The 21,830-nt window shown below is 39.5% G+C and overlaps 1 protein-coding gene across 1 annotated transcript in view; it reads left to right on the forward strand.

Annotated features, from left to right (window-relative positions):
• Positions 1-21,830, forward strand: part of Vps41 (VPS41 subunit of HOPS complex) — a 157,741-nt gene that overhangs the window by 82,542 nt on the left and 53,369 nt on the right. The window contains exons 8-9 of the mRNA XM_005071807.4: positions 13,762-13,881; positions 14,909-15,055. Of these exons, the coding sequence (XP_005071864.1) occupies positions 13,762-13,881; positions 14,909-15,055 (267 nt within the window). The remainder of the gene's footprint in view (positions 1-13,761; positions 13,882-14,908; positions 15,056-21,830) is intronic.

Genomic DNA, 21,830 nt, shown 5'->3' on the forward strand with positions numbered 1-21,830 from the left:
TTATATACATATGGGTGTTTCATCTTAACAGCAGAAGAGAGCTTCAGATCCTGTGGGACTACAGTTATAGATGGTTTTGAACCACCATGTGGGTGCTGGGAATTGAACTGAGGACCTTTGGAAGAGCAGCTAGTACTCTTAACTGCTGAGCCATCTCTCCATCCCCTAGTTGTTTAAATCTTATTAAAACTGATTGCTTAAAAAGTTCTGAAGTAATTAAAATTTGCTTTTCAAAGTTGTGTGGCATGAAGATGGTGTCGTGGTGGAAAAGTCAGTGGCTACCATGGCCCTGTTTCATCTTTTTTTTAAGACCCTAACTCCTTGTCTTGGAAGACAGTGGCTTATTCACAGTGGACTGGGAACAGCAGGCCAGCATGCTGCCAGGCAAGGACTGTTTTTAGGTTCTCAAGGTAACTTCTTAGTAGTCGAATGTTGCAGTTGAATTTATGGACTTCATTGCTTGTCACAGGTGCATAAAAAGTTTATTCAAAACTCTGCTTCATTTCCTTGTTGAAAAAAGAAAGAAAGCAATGGAGAAGCCCATCTTTTAAAAGTGTCATCAGAGGGAGTGCTAAGGTACAGGAACCGATGTGGGTTTTTGTACATGTAGGAAGAAGTCAAATAGATGAGCATAGACAGTGAGTTTCCGCTTTAGACATAATGCTGCCCAGTGCGTCCTGTCTGGATGCTTTTTTTAATTGTACAGCTTTCTCTGTCAGCAGGATAATCACTTCGGTAATAACTGATTCTACTTCTTTGACAAATATTAGCTCACTGTGACACTGTTTACAGTGAGGATCTTTTGTAGAAGTCAGATAGTCAGCTACTTGGCATTGCTGACTTGGGATAAAGTAAAGGCTCCTGGGTGTGGACACAGGTTGCTTTACATGCTGAAAAGTGTCAGTCTGCAAACAGAGAAAGGACCTTTGTGAATGAGATGAGGACACTCACTCTCCTGTTCTGGACTGGAGGCTTTGTGTGTGGTTGTTTGTTTTGTTTTGTTTCAGGGGAGGATGGTTGCACCATATCCTGCCTGTAGGCTTCCAGTGGTGTTCTGCAAATAAAATTACATTTGAATATTCTAAAGGATGATTCAGTAAAATAAGTTCCTTGAATTACAATTTTAACAACATTTTCTAGATTACTTTATTTTTTTCCCAGTTTTATTGGGGTGTATTTAAAACATCTAATACAATATGAGGATTCAATCAAACATACCTAGTCCTCTCATATAGTTACATTTTCTTACATGTGATAAGAAGACTTAAGATCTAGTCTCTCAGTACATTTCAATTAAACATTTATTAAATACCAGCCCTCTACCATTCATTGGATCCTTAGAACTTACACAGCTTGAGGTGGAGAATCTCTACCCTATACCCAACACCTCCATTTCAACCACCCCAGCTATAAATATTTTTAGCGGTGAAATTGCCAAGGAACCTTTTCGTCCTGCTGCAACCACTAAACACAGTGTGGAAAGGCCCTTCCTTATGTGCTTGCTTAGATTTTTGTCTGATTGGCCCTGGGTGTTTTATGGTTACAAGGGTTTAGACACTAGCTAAGTACTCTGTGTACAGTCCAAGGATGTCGCTGTCCAGGATAGTTGTGAACATTGTCATGTTATGACCACAGACAGCCTATACCATCTCACATAGTTCTTCCATTACACTCTTCAACTGAGCATTTGTGAAGAAATAACAATACGTGCTTGAAGACTTCCTGGTCAAGTCAGTATTAAGCCACGAGACATCATCAAGTCTATGTGTTACACAAACCATTTTTCTGTCAAATAAAACCAAATTGTAAATTAACTCTATGGCAGCATATTTTGGTAGAGGTTTGTGTATATTCTGTACTAGTTTAAGCTAAATAGAGAAATCAGTTTCCTAAGCCAGCAATCATTTAAGTCACAACGTTGACATTTTATTTTTCATTTATGCCAAATGTCAGTTGATTTCTCGGTGTCTATATATAGGATTCCCAATCTTTGTATCTACAGTGGATATGGAATATGGGAAGGGTCCATGCCAGCCTCATTGTCTTTTCTGATCCCCTTGACACAGGCCATCAAATGCCTGTTGAGAAGACCTTTTTGCAAGGAGTTCAACTAAATTTTCTATATATAGTAATCATCTTTTGGTGCATGTGCAAGTTTGTGTATATGTGAATGTTTGCATGTATGTGTGCAGCATATAATTCTGTCTGACCATGAAAGTGGAGACCAGCAGACAAACTCAGCTGTAGTCCACTTATTTTTTTTTCTCTTTCTTTCTCCTTTTTTGTTTTGTTTTGATTTGGTTCAAAGAGAGTATCTCACTGACCTGAACCTCACTTTGTAGTCTAAGATGACTAGTCATTGAGCCTCAAGCAATCTGCTTTCCTCTGGTTCCCTAACACTGGATTCAAAGCATATGGTTGGCTTCTTTTGCTTGGGTTCTGGGGATCAAACTTAAAAGACAAGCACTTTGTAGGCTGTACTCCAGCCCTTTCTGTGTATGCTATATGTGTATTGATCATAGCACCTCTTTGAGTCCTTCTTCCTGGAGCAATCAAGCCACTGTCACTTCTTATTTACTGTATTTGCCATTGCATATTTGAGAGTAGAATTGTTGGTGGAGAGATGCTCATCATCTTTTCTTTTGGTGCTTAATACAGGTTGACTGTTATTAGTATTCCTTTCCTTCTAAGTAGGACTGGATAAAACAAGTGATTATAGGTACAACCATTGTTAGTATCATGCATACAAACTAACATGCTAATTTCAAGGGCTACTTAGTTCACATCTGCTTCTTGAGCACATCTTTGTGGAGGGTTCCAGATGGTGTTATTACATGCATATTGTGTTGTGACAGTGGGTAGTAGCTTCCAAAAAATATGAGTGGGTATGTAGCAGTAGAAGGATATTAGTAAGATTGTTAATTAATCAGAATGATGATCTGGTGAGAAATGAATGTTCTGAATATTTGGAGAAAGAAATGTGTACAGGTATTTTTCTTTGTATTTTATATGTAAGGATATAAGTTTTGCTATGCAGAAATCTCATAGTGGTATTTTCTTTGTTTTTAAACTTCCAACCATTATTCCTCTTTGTTATTTGTAACAGTGAAGATTGAAACATACTAAATACCTAGATGAGCTATATGCCTTATCTCCGTAGATCCTCAAAACTGCCATGCCTTATTAAGATGTCAGAAATATGATCTTTTAAGATGGAGGCAATTTTAAGATGTGATTTGGAGGAGTCTTAAGGAGGCAAGTGTTTGTTCTAGAATAGATGCTATAAAGAGGCCAGAGTAATTGTGTTCTGGAGTATTTAAATAAGCCTTATACAGGAGGACAGAAGCAGGTTCTCTCACTTTCGACAGGATGAAGTGTGTGGTTATTTTTGGAGAGTATTCATTGATACATGCTTATGAAATGACATTTTTTTGTACCAAACCCCTTCGTGTTTGGAGAGTGGCCTTGTCCACTGCTGGTGCTTGTTTGTCTGAAGACTAAGGCTTCCCTGTGAGTGATAGATGTCTGCCTTTCTGTTCGTCAGTGGGAGTAAGTAAAGTGTCCGTATTCTGTAGTGTGTTTTTGTTGGCATACTTTTCCAAAGTGTATGAAGGGTTCCCTGGTGTTGTTTTGGAAATACTATTATGAATGTAGGTACATTCAGGAATGCCTATATACCATATCATTGACTTCCTTATGGTATATCTGAGCAAGTTTGTGAACATATTTTCTGGTCTTCATTGGCATTCATTTAATCTTTTTCTTAGAAGCATTCATTACTTTATAATAAAATAGTAAAAGAATGCATAAAGTCATCTCAATTCAGGACTTGTTTTTACTTAAAAATTTGTAGTATATGAAATTCCTTACATTCTTGAAGTTGTTTGTTTAGTATTGTTTCATCGTTGCCTGATTGTCCGTTCTATGTGTCTGTTTAGTTTTCTTAGCTATTCTGTTATTGAGCCTTCAGTTTGCATCCATGTGTGTCAACAGTCTACTTGTGATGAAGGTAGAAATATTTTTTTATCATTATTATTAATGTATTTTTGAGACATGGTCTCACATAGCCCAAACTCCTATCTAGCTAAGGATAACTATGAGCTTCTGATCCATCTCCCTCCATATCCTGAATGGTAGGGATATAGGAGTACATAATTACACCTGATTTATATTGTGCTAGGGATGGAGTCCAGGGCATCATGCTTGTTAGGCAAGTGCTCTACCAACTGAGCTCCAGTCCAGCCCACTAATGCCTATTAGTTGTACAAATTAATAGGTTTCCCTGTGATGTTTTCATAATGCATACATTGTATCTTGTTTTATCTACCCTCTTTACTGCCTACTCTTTCTTCCTATTCCTCCCATTTCTCTTTGATTGTATCTCTCTTCCCTGTTCTCTTCCTCATCTACTTTTAGATTGCCTTTTTAAAATCTTTCTGGCTTATTTCATTTAGCATTATCTCCATTTTCATTCACTGTCTTGTATGTGACATATTCTTTGCAATTGACTAGTATTTGTATTTATGCCATATTTTCATTATGCTTCCATCTACTGATGAGCACCTAAGTTTATGTGGTGATAAATTATGATTTGTTAAAGCTTGCCTGAGGGTACAGAAAGCAAAGCTAGCCGTAAGCCACAGAGCCAGGCAATGTTGATATACACCTTTAATCCTAGGAGCCATACTAGCAAGCCAGTGGTGGCACACACCTTTAATCCCAGGACTCAGCAGCCAGAGGCCACATTGAGCTACATGAAATTGATCCAATCCTAAAGAGAAATAACTCACACAATAGGATCTCAGCACTTGGGATCACATGCCTTTAACCCTAGCACTAGGGAGGTATAAAAGGAAAAGAGCCTCATGTGGAGATTTATTCTTCAGCTATTCTGAGGAGAGGATAGCCCTTTCAGCCTGAGGTAGAGAAGAACTAGTGGCTGGATGCTTTGTTTTTCTGATCTTCAGCTTGAAGCTTGAAACCCAGTATCGATCTCTGGGTTTTAATTAATCATGTTACAGGTTTATTTTAAAATTTAATTATTAGGAATAATATTGCAGAAAATATGGATGGACAAATATGTCTGTATTATGACTAGATTTCTTGGGACGTATGTTAGGAGTGGCATAGTAGAATCATATGGTAGTTCTATTTTTAGACTAGATTAATCTCCATTCTCATCAGAAGCATATAATAGAACTTTTTTTCCTACATTCTCATCAGCACTTGCAACTTTTTTGCTGTTGTTTTTTATAATAGTCATCCTTACTACATTGAGAATATCAAGTACATGAGATTTGAGTTCCTTGCTGCCAAAAAATTCATGTTTTTCATCTATTTATTGGTCATTTGTTCTTCTCTTGAGAAGTATTTGTTCAGACCAGTTACCCACTTATTGACTGAATGATTTGTTTTATTTTGGTAATTAGATTGTGTTGATTTGTTGTATATCTAGATTTTAGTACTCTGTCAGGTGACTAGCCATCGAGAGTATTTACCCTGTCTATATGCTGTCTCTTCACTTGATCATTTTTTGTTGTACTGAATCTAGGAATCTTTGGGCATGAACTTTTCTCTGTTGGTTGAACTATTTTCATAGCACTGATTCCTTTGATTAGAATTATAGGTCAAAGGCTATGACTTGTTCTTATGTATTTGAACACATTGCCAAGTAAACTTAAATTCCAAACAGTGTACGTTCATTTATACCAGCTATGTGTGAATACCTTACTTCATTGTGTTCTCTGCCAGGCATTATTTTGCAATGTCTTTAAACTATTAGAAATTTTGACATTTGTGTTATTCACATCCATGTCTACCTTTGTAATATGTCTGGTGACATTCTTTGCTCGGGGCAGATTTTAACATTATAATAGAAGCCAGGCCATTGAAGACTGTCCACTTGATATTTATTGTAAGTTTGAACACAAATTATTGCTGCCTACTGAATACCTGAAGGCTTTTTACCAATATTGTCTAAGTCTGGGATAATTATTCCTATTCCCAGGGAGATATTATATAGGAGTCCAAATGAGACTTTCAGTAGAAATTGAAGTATATAAGGAGTGCTTGTATATGTTGATAGCATATCACATGTGGTTGCATACGTATATCACATTCTATAGGTTTATCTGCTAAACACATCAGTCAGTTCTACCACCTTTATAGACCTATCCGTGACTTACTGTCTTTCATAAAAATGATGGGAAAGATGATTGTAACAAATTAAGATGGATTCATTTAACTTGGTTTCTTCTGTAAATGGGGATCACAATCTTAAGGTTTTTCTCCCCTTTGTTATATGTATAACTATGTGAAGGTTTTATTCAAATATGCAAATCCATTAATTCAGATAACTCTTATGTATTTCTTTTTCATACCCTTCTTGCCAGGATTACCCTCCATTGGTCCATCTACAGTTGAGTTACTATGCTGGTAAAACACAGGAAGTAAGTTCAGATGTGGGCAGCTTTTAGATTTTCTCTTCCCTGTTGCTGAGGGTCTGTCCTCGAGTCCAGGCCTTGAAATATATCTGTAGGTGGCCACAGTCTGAAAATGTGAACCCATCTCTGTTAGGTCTGGTGATGTGGATCTGTATGGAAGGTTTTCTTACAGTAGCAGAATTAATAATAAATGTTGCAGTCATTCCTCAGCATTTATAGTCATGAGCTTGAATCTGTAAGTATTACAGATGACAGGGTTAAATGGTCTACCTTTCAGAATGGGTAAGTTGATATTTTAACCTGTAGAGGTAGATAGAAGAAACCACAGATTTATATCTGTCATTTGTTTTACAATATAAAAGAAACTGCTCCTCATGGGACCCTGGTGCTTAGTGTCTTCTTTTCATGTTAATTTCCTAGTGTGAAACTATTGGTTGTTAAGTGGACTTTACCTAACAATGATTCAGTTTTTTTTTTTGTTTTCAACTATCAATATGTTCACATAGTTGTTGCAAAATTAGCCAGCTTCCAGGGCTATAGTTCTACAATATGCATAGCTGATCAAGTAGGCTGTGAGACTGCTTGTGTGCATAGATGCTTTCTGTAGCAGTAGTGTTTGGACTGCATCTGACTTCTTTTAAGCACATGAAATTGCCTCTAGAAAAAGAAGTCGGAAGATTATATAACATATCCAGAAATTAACCAGTGAATTTAAAAGCAAGAATACACTTGAGAATGCCCCCTGTGCTTGCCATGTTTTATGATCTTTCTTGGTGGAGAATAAAACAAAACAAACCAAAAACCAAACAAACAAAAAACTGTGCTTTAAACCTCTGTCCTGAGCCAAAGCAAGAAGCATGACAATGGTTCCCACTTACTCTCCCCTGGCTGCTTGGCCACTTCTGGCTCTGTCAGGATTATAGGCTCCTCTTTGCTATGTACATCTAGTACCTTATACACAGTAGCTAATCTTTCATTTGATTATCTTTTCCTTTGGAAAGAAAGGCTTATTTCCATTTTAGTTATGGGAGGGTATGTGTGGTCTTATATGTGTGCCTTATATGTGTGGGTGCCCATGGCCCTGATGTGGGTGCTGAGAACTAAGCTCCGATCTTCTGGGAGAGCAGCAAGTACTCTTAGTCACAAAGCCATCTCTGTGTCCTATGTTTTCTGTTTTCAAAATTTTATTCTTGATCTTTCTCATGTCTTTAGGTCTTGTAATAAGGCTTCCTATCTTTATATGCTTTGTCTTGTTTTACTGAGATTGCCTTCTTAGGGGCTGATTTGCTGATATTTATGTTTTTAAAAGAGTCAGGCCAGGCAGTGGTGGCACATACCTTTGATTCCAGTACTCTGGAGGCAGAGGCTGGCAAATCTCTGTGAGCTCTAGGCCAGCCTGGTCTACAGAGCAAGTTGCAATACAGGCTCCTAAGCTACACAGAGAAATCATGTCTCAAAAAAACAAAAAAAAAAGTCCATTGTTATTACTATTATTATTATTATGTTGGTTTTTCAAAACAGGGTTTCTCTGTATAGTCCTGGCCATCCCGAAACTTTCTCTGTAGACCAGGCTGGCTTCAAATCAGAGATTCACCTGCCTCTGCCTCTCCAGTGCTGGGGTTAAAAGTGTGCACCACCACTGACCATCTATTCCCATCATATTATTACCTTTTCATTGTCTTGTATCTCATCTGACTTAGCAAAGGTTATCTTTTATGGAATCTGTTTTTCTTGAGATCCTTGGTCCTTCCTATAGGACTATATCTGATGTCTTCTGTATCTGCTTCCTATGGCATGATCCTGCTGCCCCAGTCTTTCCTATTTTTTTTTGTCTGCCTTAAAATAAGAAGCACTGCAGGTGTTGAAGAAGGCTAAAAAGTTATGTTGTCCATAAATGTGGAAGATCCTGAGCTGATGATTGAAACATGCACCTTACCTCTGTCAGGGGAGAGCGGGTGATTGGTAATGATAGCACTGAGACCAGAACCAGAGCTTGACTGCAACCTGCTAGGGATCTCAACACAGGTGTGGGAGACTCTGGGATGTGCATTCTACACCACTCAGTAATGGAGAAAAGTGTTAGATACATCTATCAGCACAAAACACAGAAGAATAAAGTATATTGCTGGTATGTGAAGGCTCCTATTGAAATAGAAGTACTGAGAGTGCTGACTGCCAGAATGTGGATTTATGGGAAATAAAGCCCTAAAATACTTTCTCCAACAACAAAAATATAGACCTCTTGGAAACAGCTTTTCCTCTCTATGTACTTAGCTCCCATTGAGCTTAAATTGCTCTCAGTATTGGGATAATGACAATTCGATAATACAGGATGTGGAAGACAAACCAAATAAATTAACCAGCTGCTTTTAAGGCTGGTTCGCTCAATGACTTACCCCTAAAATGCTTTGTAGAGCATTCATGCTCAGTAGGTCTCTAGGCAGTTTTATGACTAGAAGAAAGAAATGGATTTTATTAAATGTCAGTGAAATAGGGGCAGATAGCTTTGTGGTACTTAAATTAGTGTGGAATGTGTGTAAGAAAAGTAGTTTGTCTTTCTCTAAATCATCAGTGCAGAATTTTCCTTGGCATTCCTGCTAGAAAATGTGTCCCTACTCAAAATTCCCATAGATTAGGATAAGACAGTAAATGGAAGTACACCATTTGGTACTGATCTCCTGTGAGAAGCCCTGTGTCCCTTGGAGTAAATCCCACTGAAGGCCAGTGATTAAAAACTTCAGCAATTGCTGGTAGATACATGACGTTGAATACCATGTGAGGCTTAGAAGCTAGAATTCATGAGTGAGGAAACAGGCAGGCGAAGAGGGATAAGAGGAACTGCTGAGGAGCCAGGGACTTGATGCAAGGAGAGATTCGGTTAGGTCCAGAGAGCCTGAGAGATGAATGCCATCCAAGTCCAGAGAACTTTCTGCAGTGCCCAGAACATCACTGTGTAGTCCAAACATCAGGTACATCTGTGTCCCCCAGTGAAAAAATCACCAGCTGCTTAAATGGAGCATGAGAAAACTGACATTTGAAGTAGTTTTCCAATTTTTGATGAGTTTTATGCAAGTTACATTCTCTGCCCTTGAGGAATGGGCAGTAGTTTGTCCTTACAGGAGTTGGGCATGAGCTCAGTAGTAAGTCCCTTCTCTTCTGACAGGGAAAATGTGTTAATTGTGTAAATTAGCTTGGAGGTTCTTCCATTTTAGAGATGGCAGATTTCCATGTAGTCAATGCAGTTTTTAACGTATTAGGAGCTACAGATGTCTTATATAGCTGAAAAGAGGCTCTGGGCCACTACATAGTTCCACCAGTTGCAAACACATTGTGAATTGACAATGAGGGGAGGATTAAGAATCACCCTCAGAAAGCCTACTGTCCATCATGCCCATGTGTCTAGCAAAGTGAAAGGCATGCTCCTTTCCCAGCAGGGAAAGGCAGGGAAGCTCAGATGATACCCAGACCGAGGGAAGAGGGTGCTTTTACAGGGCAGTGGTGCTGTGATTGGACTAGCATGGTTATAATGCACACAGCAGGACCAAGCAATTGGAGAAACATGGCTTACAGAGGAATGCTTGCTTATTACAGATAATTCCTTTTTATCCAAAAAAGACAATAGTGATGTGATAAAAACTATTACATTTTTGAGAAACATCCAAAAATAAGACAAATCACATTGAACTTGTAGTGATTATGATAAACAGTTTATTATGTCTCATTCACTTTGAGAAGTTAGCATGTTTGCTTTTTTGGTCTGGGGGTTTATTTGTTTTCCAGCATGTAGCTTTCACATCCATGTCCTTGGCCTTTCTGTCTTCATGGAACCTTCACTGAAGGACGGGAATCTGTGCTCTGCCCATTTCATGTCAAACCGTTTGCAGAGCTTGGCTGAACCAAACCTGTCATGGACTGACTTCTTAATTCTTGTCTCCTTCCTTTTCTTCCTGTCCTCTTCTAGAAGTTTTCCCCAGAGCTAGAACGGGACAAAGAGAAGCCAGGGGCCAGCTGGCCTCTGTTTCCCCTGCTAGCCCTAAGCACACTGATTGGAACAGGGGATTTTGTGGAGTGAATTTGAAAAGAACAGACCAAGAAGATGAAACAAACTGAGACTGTTGTCCTTGGAGGTGTGGGAGGGTAGAGGTGGAGATGGGTGGAAGCAGAGGTGGGTGGAGATGGGTAGATGGAGGCAGGGGGGAAGAGGCCCTCAAGCTCCGGAGCATTGTCTTTCTGAGACTCTGTAGCACTTGGACCCAAGGCTCTCTTTTATATCTGGTTATTTTAACCTAGGTGTTAGTGCACTTCTAAGCTCCATGATCTCATGAGCCCTGGATGGTAGTTATGTAGGTTTGTAGTACCAGGCCTGATTTCACTCCTATTCATCAGCACTAAGCTCCAGCTAGACAGCTGTTGACTACTGACAAGATATGAATGTCACCATTACCTTCAGGGATACTTTGTTTATTGTGGCTCAGAGGCATCTCTGCTGGATTTCTTCAGATGTAAAAGAGATCATGAGGATGTGGGATGAGGTGAGAGAATAGCAGAGTAACTCTCTCTTTTTATCTAGTCAGTTTTAGAGCATTTCTGTACTTTTGAAATGTTCCACTATACAGCAAGAAAAATCTACCCTCTTTCACCTAATTGCCCAGTTTTTAAAATTGCTAGTATCACACTTTTTTTCTTTCAAATGAATTCTAGTACTTTGGGAATAATAACTAGAATTAATTCAATGGGATTTTCTGTGGTCCTTCATGAGAGCCACATGGTAAACTGATGGGACTAAAGCTCTTTTATGGACTTCAGTGGAGTGTCTTTGTTTGGCTTCTGTGTGACTTGTATAACTTCCATACCTGGTCTCTTTCACTTTTCTCATTTTGATTGGTTCCCTGAAGCTTAGTTGGATTTGTGATATGGCTATTCTTGTGTTTATTACTCTAGGTGCAATATGATTTTCCTTTTTACAAACTTGGAGAATATTTTTAAACCTTTTATTGTCCTTTATTTACTTCTTTTTTTTTTAATTCCTGAAGAATGGTGATATGAAGAATTGGATCTAACTTTTAAAGTTCCCATCTGCTCTGTGGGATATTTCAGTCCTGTGGAGTCACAAGTGAGAGATTTATCCCATTCCCTGGCTAATAAGAATTCTTTTCAGATACTGAGCCTTCTGTAGGTGCCCAGCCGTGCCGGTGACAGCAGGAGTGGTGACAGCGTGGCCTGGCAGCCTGCACCTTCGTGCTGCGGCTGTGGTTTTCCCAGGCCTAGTCTCACTGTCACTCTTGTTGCAGTGAGCATGCGCGGTACCCAACTCTGGTACCTAACGGAGCATCAGCAGGCTGCTTGGCGCAGAATGTTAAATTGCAGCCTTTTCTGGTTCTCATTTTTTTAACAGATTTTATAGAATCTTTATTGTAAACTCTGGGGTGGCTTTACTTTTTAAATACAGTATACATTGTTTATCTTTCCTCTCAGTATTGAGTTGGTCCTGAGGTGGGAATTGTTGGTGAATTCCTAGCAACCTAGCCAGTCATTCCTCTTAGCAGCCAGTGATTAGTGCCCACTGTGCCCTGCCTATTTCTCACAGTCCCCTCCAGACCAAGGCCACGGTAGAGGAGAGAGTCTGTGATCTTACCAATTTCTCCTGGTTAAAATAATTATTAACTGCTAATTGTTAGTGGATTAGGAATCCCTTTCTGTCACCAAAAATGCACTCAGATTTTTTTCTCAGTTTCAAACCTTGTCCAAGTGTGTCATTCCACTCACTTGCTGGGCAGCATCCTGTCTAGCTCCTTTCCCTGTTTGACAAGAAGGGAAGCCAGAACCCAGTGCAAGGACACCCCTGGATTTCTAGCAGGTAAGTAAGGATGAGATGAGTTAGAAGATCACTGAAACTGGGTGGATTATTTCTGATGGAAGACAGATGGTGAGGCCAGCTTACTTTTGTACAAGTAACAGAGAGCTTCAAGCATTTTATATAGCACATTAATGTGAATATATTCAGCTTACTTGAGAGAATGCACATTTTCTTTTTTATATAAATTCTAATTATGTACATGTAAAGAATGAGAAAGATATGCAGGAAATATAAGTAAAACAAATATTTATTCTTTTTTTCCGGGGAGCCGGGGCTTGTTTTTTTGAGACAGGTTTCTCCATGTAGCTTTGGCTGTCCTGGAACTCACCAGGCTGACCTGGGACTCCACTTCTCTCTGCCTCCTGAGTGCTGGGATTAAAGATGTGCGCCACCACCACCTGGCATAAATTTATTCCTAATGCATGATCTTTCCTCCCCAATGCTTCTGACATGGTTGGAGATATACAAAACACTGAGGAGAACTGAAATAGGAGTTTTGAAAATTCTCTTGTCTGGTGTGGTGGCACCTGCCCATACTGCTAGATTTCAAGGACAGAGCGATCATAGGTCCACAATTCTACAAGATTCTAGGTCAACAATAGCAAAGCTTATCTCTTCAGCAGCCTCAGCTCTCTCATGGCTTCTGTTCTCAGTACTGGCATACAGTGGTAAAACACGTACTTCCGGATGGTGTGCATTTAGTGACACACTGTATAAATGTCATTGCTTAAGGAAAATATTTTACAAATGCTTGAATTATCAGAACTGTATCTTCTTCAGGATTAAGGAGTTTTGGCAAGTTATATTTATATTAAAATTTCCAGTAGGCTTTTTCTCTTTATACAGTGTCTAGCTACTGTGGAATTTTTAAAGACCCTAAACCCTAAAACAAATGGTCCATACTTTGTGATTTGATTTACTGTTCAAAAGATACTGTCAAATTATTTGCCTTGGATGAAATGAAAGAAAATCTGACCGTTTCAAACTAAAGCAGTTTAATCTGTGATGACGATCTTGTCAGTGAGAAACTAAAGAGGTTCTGATTTCCCAGTTTACAATATGAATTAGTTCCTAGTTCCTTATTGAAAAGCTTTCCTGAAACTGCTATTCACCAAGGCATTGTTTGCCCACAGTCTTGGTGTTTTGGTGCCATCTTGTGGCTAGGATTTGTCATAACCTCAATGCTCAAATCTGATTTAAAGAGGGATGCAGTTCAAGATAAGTAGGGAATTCTTTCCAAAAGCACGCACACACACACACACACACACACACACACACACACACACACACACACACACACACACACACACACACACACACACACAATCACAAACACACACACACACATAAATTCGAGTGGTTTATTTGTCATTTGGTAACACTGACAGGCAGAAATGGTGAGTTAAAGATCTTCTGTGTGACTCCTGATATTTGAAAGCCTGTGTTTTGCTGTGTCCTCAGTTGCTGCTGTTTGAACGGACTTGGATGAACAGATGGAAATCTTCTGTCCTGCACGAAGGGGAAGGGAACATAAGGAGTGTGAAATGGAGAGGCCATCTGATTGCTTGGGCCAATAATATGGTAAAGGCACATGTCTGTCTCTCTAACACTGGTGTAGTTGCAGAAGGTTGGTCAGATGGAAAGGTCTGGAACAGAGAAGATGATTAACACGTGATGGGGGGGTGACCATTCTAATAGACATGAGTGGCATTGATACTGCACCTCCAAGCCTTAGGAAGGCGGGTCACTTTGGATTTTTGTAGTACAGTAATTCCCAACACATTGTAGACTTTGTTTTAGAGTAAGATTCCTGAGGTACAGAGTAGTCAAGAGAATAGAAAGTCATTTTAATAATTGAAGGGCTACTTCAGGAATTAGTTCTAGAACTGCCGTTTACCCAGAGTCCACGGGCCACCGATAGAAGCAAGTACAACTCCTTTTGATTTCTCCTTTACTGCCAGTATAATCATAGGCCAAAACATACCTGCCATTGAAAAAGTGTGTTGTACTTTCAATACTGCATTTTCTTAGAGTTTATTTAATATAAAGTGAGTCCTGGAGAAAGTTTTAAAAATAGTCTTTCTTCATATTTGTCATATTTTCTGACATTTCAGAGCATAGTTGAGAATATCATTCTATTCAGTTAGAAATGATAGAAACCTACTCAGTTTAACCCTACTGTTTGGGATTTTCCTTCCTTTTCTTGGTTCCCAAAGAAAGTAAACAGTCGTGGTCTCAAGACTTATTTTCAGCTGGTAGTATGCTTGATGTTTCCATTGAATTGTCACATGTGGTTTTCTTTGAATGGATCGGTTTTCAGAGCCCACACCTTTCTGAAAACAACAAAACAAAACAAAACAAAAAAAACAAAACTCATTTCTGTGCAGAAAGTTGCATTAGAAATGCCTATCGACTGTCAGGTTACAAGTAAACTTGGTGTATCTGTACAGTGCGTGTTTGGTTCTCATAGGGTTTGTATAAAGCAAGATTGTGCCTTTGTGTGTCTCTTTGGCATGCTCAGTAAATGCCATCATTATTTTGATATAACACAACTATTGATATGTTCCTTCTCCAAATGCAGGATGCTTAATATTGGTTTGTTTTGCAGGGTGTGAAGATTTTTGATATCACTTCAAAGCAAAGAATCACCAATGTTCCCCGAGATGATATAAGTCTTCGGCCTGATATGTATCCCTGCAGCCTCTGCTGGAAGGACACTGTGACACTCATTATTGGATGGGGAACTTCCATCAAGGTGGTTTACCTGGTCTTTAATTAAGCTCAGACATTATAGATTCACTGAAAGTGGTCTAAAGAAGTATGTATTCGTGAGTGGTTTCTGGGAAACCTAATGTTTTCACCTGAATGCTGTGGTGATACGACAGTGTATTTCACAAGCACAGATCTTAAGATGTGCTCTTTCTTTTCTGTGACATGCAAAGCAATCCCTGCTTTCTGTTCTCAGGATGATGTTGTATCTGCTGAGTTCTGTTGTAATTTTCCACAATCCCACTGCAGTCCCATAGCTGTTTATGGAACATGTGGTTGGTTTTGGTGATTTAGTCAGATGCTTATCTTCATATTATCCTCCCTTTGTCTTTAGCTGTGACCTTTGATTTCATTTGGATTGTTGATGGTAATGAGATAAGATTAGAACTAAATCACCCTGCATGTTTCATAATTTAATGACATAGAGACCCTGGTTCATTGTATTTAATTTGATTTAAGAACATTTTCTTACATTGATTAACACACCCATATGTACCTTGGTAAAGTAAAGCTGCTCATTAGAAGGAGCCTAGACCCCAGTTGCTTTTATTTCATGCTTACCAGCACTACTAGAGTAGGTACTTGAATCTCAGAAGTGATTCCTTCCCTTTAAAGGTGCATCACGTAATTTAAAAACTAAACTAAGATTTAGCTGAAGGAAAAAAAGTTATGAGAAAATATCTCAGCAACAGTTTAGTATTTAAAGTCAGACAGACTTGAGATTGATTCCTTCTTTTCCACTTACTTTTTAGATGTATGTGGGAGGGTGTGAAACTTGGCATGTGGTAATAGCTTATAAATTTTACCTATTAAAACATGAATCCTGTAAGGAAAATGTGAGACATGGTAGAACGGAAAAGTGTGACAGTGGCTAATGTGGTGCCTTGCTGCCTGATTCAGCACTGTGACTTCTATGCCATGCTCTTCCTGTCTTCACAGTGCTGTGATGCAGGTGTTCTTTTTAGATTGGACTTGAAGTGCTTATTTATAAGAAAAAAATATGGGATTAAGTTTAGAGTAGAAAGATTGCCCGGAGTTGCCCATTTGGTTCTAAGTGCAGTCTCATTGTCTTAGTGACCAAACTCCATGACCAAGGCAACTGAAAAAGAAAAGCACTTAATTGGGCTTACATTTTCAGAGAGTTAAGACTCCATGATGGCAGGGCAGTGTGGCAGCGTGACAGCAAGCAACAGATATGTGCCTGGAGCAGCCGAGAACTCTCATCATCCTTCCACTAGTAGGAGGTAGAAAGAGGGACACTGGGAATGCTGCAAGCCTTTGAAAACCCTGGAGCCTACCCCAGTGACACACCTCTTTCAACAAGCCACCCCTCATAGTCCTTCCCAAATAGTTCTACTCATGGAGACCAAATATTCAAACACATGAGCCTAGGCGGATCATCCTTCAAATCACCATATTATGTTCCCTGGCCCTTTATACTCATGATCATATTACAATGCAAAATGCATTTAGTCCAATTTCAAAAGTGCTCATAGTCTTTCTAGAGTTCTAAGCCCCTTCTTTCAAGACTGTCTCTTAATTGGAAACTCCTGTAAAATAAGGGCACAGAATATATGTTACCATTCCAAAAGAGAAGAATAGGGGGTAGTAAGAAAATATGGAACCAAGAAAGACCAAGACCTAGTAGAGCCAACTCTGAGTCCTTTATTTAGCTCCATGTCCAGTGTCAAAGGGCTTAGTTGGTTCTGTCCTTCCAGCTTTGCTGCTGGTAACACACTTCTCTCTCTTGGACTGGTTTCACTCCATATGTGCAACTGTCTTTGGCAGAAATCCTTTGGCTATGGCATCTCCAAAATCTTGGCTTCTCCAGTGCAATCCAGGCTTTACTTTCATAGATTCACAAAATGGTATCTTGACATCTCAGGGCCTTCACCCAGGGCTGCCTTGCCACACGTTCCCTGACCCCAGCAACTCTTTCTCATCATGAAGGAAGATTTCACAACTCCTTTACTAGTGTATCCTTCATGACTCTAAAGCCAGAACTATTTGAACACCACTTACAGGTTTGGCTGATGGCTTGGAGTGGAGCTTGGCCACTGACAATTGCAGAAAACTTCCTTTGTTGTTCCTTTTTAGAAGCAGGTTGGAAGCTGAGCCTAAAGGCATTTTGGCTTGGCCTCTCCTTCATCTTCTCATCTTCTTCAGCACACTCCTCGGATTCAACATTGAATTTTCTGGTGCTATGTTTTTCTCTTTAAAACACACATCTTGTATTTATTTTTGCCCTGCTTGCTCTTTTTCATGGTATACCTAAGAGTGATTACTAATAACCATGTGATAGAGTCAATGTTAGGTTACCTTGTGCCAGTGAAATTAGTCCATTACTTTTCAGTTTTGCCTCATGCAAATTCTTAGCACAAGGGCAGAAAGCTACTCATTCTTTGCCAAAGTTACCACAAGAATAGTCTCTATTCACATTTTGATCCACAAATAGGTGGCCGAGAAAGGACACTCTGGGAATGGTGCATGCAAATCTTTTGAAACTTCAAATCCCACCCCTAGTGACAGACTTCCTCCAACAAGGCCACATCTTCTAATCCTTCTCTAACAGTTCACAGACTAGGAACAAAGCATCCAAACTAGTGAGCCTTGGGGGCCATTCTCATTCAAAGCAACCCTGCCAGAGATCCCAGTGAGGGAGATGGAGAAGGAGGGGCTATAATGCTAGAAAACAGTGTGTTGCTTCTGGAGTAGAGCAAGCTGACCAGGCTAAGGTTCTCCCTCAGAGATTTTAAGAAGTACTGCCTTGTCCACACCTCATGTCAATTGATTAGAAACTGATTAGATTTGTAGGTATAGATCTATAAGTGATTGCATTTCTGTGTAAAAACTGCCAGAGTTTCAGTTATGTGTTAGAACAGTCATAGATAATGAATTCATATTCTCTATGCTTAAATAACAACCAACAAATTTTATGTCAAGTATGTTATTTTATTAGGGATTTTTTTTCTTCAGACTAAGTCATATTTTGACTATTTCTTGATTCAAAGTCTTGGTGAGCAACCTTGATTGACAGAAACTACTAGAAATAGCATAAGAAAGCATGTAGTTAGAGATACACTATTCATTTTGTATGGTCACCAAGCACCTGTAGGCAGCGGCTGCTGCAGATACAATAGGCAAGTTAGTTCATTCTTTGTCTGGACAGTTTCTGTTCTGGTGAAGGAAGTTAGACAGAAATCAAAGGGCAAGCAAACACGTGTTGATGATGGTAAATAGCAAGGAGGAGTATATGCAGCATAAAGGCGAAAGGGGCTCTCTGAAAGCTAGTATGTTATTAGTGTAGAGCTCTGAGAGGAAAAAGTTATGCAGTTCTGAGGAAGTGCTGAGATGAGCAGCTAGAAGCCATTGTCAGGAGTGGAGCAGGGATGGGGCAGAGTGGACTGTGGGAGTGGGGTGACAGAGTGGGTAGTACCTTGACGTATGGGTGCTTGGAATATCTCTGGCCTGCCGTTGAGTGAGGTAGGAAGCCAGTAGAGGTTGCTTCTGTAGAGCTACTTAAATGACCAAACTTGTGTTGTAGAAGGTTGACAATGGTTGTGCAGAGCTATACAGTGAAGACATAGTGGAGAGGGAAGAACAGACAGGGCGCCACTGCAGTTAAATAGTTATATAACGCCTTTTTGTACCTGTGCTGTGGAGCTGGTGAGACAGCCTGGACTGTGGGTGTATTCTGAAAGTGGACCCTTCAGTGTTTAGTGATTTCTGGACTAGGGGGTGTAAGAAAAAGAGAAAAAGTCGGTGTTACCTAAGGAACTAGAAGTAAACTTTACTGTTCATGGAGTTTGTTTACAGGAAAAAGATGCCTCTGTGGGATGTGGAGGAGACAGGTAAAAGAAGCAGATTGGTTCTCGTGGGTGAAAGGTTGCCTGTAAAAAGAAAGGACCTTCAAATCATGATGTGCTCTAGTGCAGGCCACAAGCTTACTGGGGCATTTGCTGTGTACCCTCCAAACCTGCTGCTTCACACCACAGAGCTGAGGAGTGGTGGGACAGAGTGGTCCAGCAACTGGGAATGGTGCCATGATTCGTGTCTCCAGAGAGGCTTGTGCATTGATCAGGATATGCATTAGCCCTTTAACTCCAGCCCTGTGGTTTTTGACTAACTTTCAATGCCTCAGGTTTCTCGTCTTAGAATAAACATGGTGGCATTGCCTTTCGTGTATATGTGTGTGTCAGAAAGTCCAGTCAGATCACAAGTTCAAGTCTCAAGTCTGTCCACTTCTTTTTAATTTCCTGTCAAGTCTCCCTGGCTCTGGTTTTTCCTCTCAACTCTGTCCTCCACAGTGCAGTTAGAAGAGTATATACAGAATGAGAGGCAGGGGTCCATCTCGTCTGTAAAGCCATTGAGACATGTTCAGTATCATATGAGGACTAATCTTCAGTGTGGCTTCCAAGGTTGTGCATGATCCAACCACTTTGTTCTGTTATGGGCTCAACTCTGCCCCTTATTCTGTGTTTTCAGTTTCTGTTTAACCTTCCAGATGAAGGCCTAGACTCTTCACTCTGTCCTATATACCTGTTCTTCCTCTCCTGGTTCCTCTTACATACCCCTTCTTCCAGAAAGATGCCTCGCTTGCAGTGCATGTCTCTGCTTCCCAACCACACTTCGGTCTAGTGCCTTATCGCATGTCTCCCTGCTGCACTGTCATTTTAACAAAATAACTCTAACTCAAGATTGGTGTTCAGTCATTGCTCAGAAAGTGCTGGCTAATATCGACATTATATTTTCTTTATTGCTGTACTCCAAACCATCTCCTTGGCCACTTTTATCAACACATCAAAATGACCATCCATTTGGCATTGTGAAATGTTCCCATTAGATGATTTAATAGTTTCCTTAGTAAGTATTGAGGGGGGGGGGGGGCGTAGATGTCTACCAGAAGTCTACCAGAAAGAGAGGAAAACTGGGGGAAACAGACAGGAGACAAATGTCAAAAATTAATTAAGGAGAAAAGCAACAGTCACATATTTGTGGATCCTCACATGTCTGCAGTAATGGCATTTTGTCCTACATTAGGGAAGCATTCTCTGAGTCCTTCACCAAGTTACTGCAGTGCTGGAGACCAAATTAGACATGTGTATTAAAAAGGGAACAGACCAAAAAAAGCATTTCTAACATTGACCTGGCAGCTTTATATCTAGTAATTTATCCTACGTAAACATTTTATACAAAAGTATGTTGAGCATGCTATTATTGTTTATAATATTCATGAATAGAAATAAAAACAATGGGGAAGTTGATCAAATAAGTAAGACTAGTTTCTTATGCTATGTTATAATGACAATACAGATTTATATGCTAGAAGAATATTTGAATGGTATTTATTATTTATAGTGAGCTTTTACATGAATAGCAGTAGCTCTACAGTAGACAACTATTAAACATGTTGTCCTTGGGCTGACACTTTGTTTATGCTTGTTTTGCCATTTGTTTGCCTACTGTAAACACTAGATTTACAATGTCCCATAGTATAGTGAAACTTAGGCTAGTGGCTATAAAATATCACTGTCTGCAAGTAAAAGAAGCCCCATCACTGAATTGTGGGATCAGTATATAACTTCTAGATTGATCTTATATAGAGGGCCAAACCTATAAAAATGTTTGTTTCTTATTACAAAGTCTTGCCAAGCTAAAAAAAAATTAGTAAATAATGTGTATTATCTGGTGTTTGTGTGGGGAGTTGGGGAAATGAGAGATTAAGGGATAGATTGAATATATATATTCCAACTCATTATATATATATATATATATATATATATATATATATATGTATGTATGTATATTTGTATGATGGAGTTTCTGTCCACCCAGTCCCAAAGCTATTTAGTCCCAAACACACAGAGGCTTATATTAATTATAAACTGTTTGGCCTATGTATCAGGCTTCTTACTGGCTAGCTCTCTCTAAACCTGTGTATCTCCACATGATCTTGGCTTACCCATGATTGCTGAGCCTTTTGCTTTCTCAGCAGCTACATGGTGTCTCCCTTCAGATCCATTCCCCTTCCCTGAATTCTCCTAGTCTGGTAGCCCCATCTGTACTTCTTGCGTGGCTACGTCCTGCCTGTCCATTGGCCGTAGCAGCTTTATTCATCAAGCAATAAGAGAAACATGTATTCACAGCATAAGAAGGATATCTCCTATCATTACTGGTTTAAAAAATACGTATTTCTATTTCAACTTTACATGTATAATTTTAAAACAAAGACAAACTTTTTTTTTTTGAGAAAGTGCTAATAGTAGAATGGTAGACTTTATAGGCCACATACTTGCTTCTCTTTTTCTGTCTTCCCTCACACAGTGGGAAACTGCTCTTAACTTCCAGGCTATGCACATGATGATAATAGGGCGTATGTAGACAGCAGGCTCTGGAGGTCAGCCATAGTGTGTCTGCTCTACCAAAAATACCTCCTGCATGTCTCTGCAGCCCTTAAGGAGAGCTTCAGAGAAGCCAGTAGAAACAGCAAATTTATATTACCATGCTCTTTCTTTGCCATAGAGTGTAACTTTATTGGACTAATGTTAGGGAATCTAAATAATGGTTATAATAGGTTTTTCAGGCTAATTGTTTGATTTATTTTTTTTTCTTTACGTATATGGGTGCCTTATCTGCATATATGTCTGGGCAACTCATGCATGCAGTACCTGCAGAGTCCAGGAGAGAGCATTGGATCCTTTGAAACTGGAGTTCCAGAAGGTTGTGAGTCATGATGTCAGTGATAGAAACTGAAGCGAGGT

Source organism: Mesocricetus auratus, unplaced genomic scaffold (genome assembly GCF_017639785.1).
Source record: "Mesocricetus auratus isolate SY011 unplaced genomic scaffold, BCM_Maur_2.0 Super-Scaffold_100013, whole genome shotgun sequence".
Taxonomy (NCBI): domain Eukaryota; kingdom Metazoa; phylum Chordata; class Mammalia; order Rodentia; family Cricetidae; genus Mesocricetus; species Mesocricetus auratus.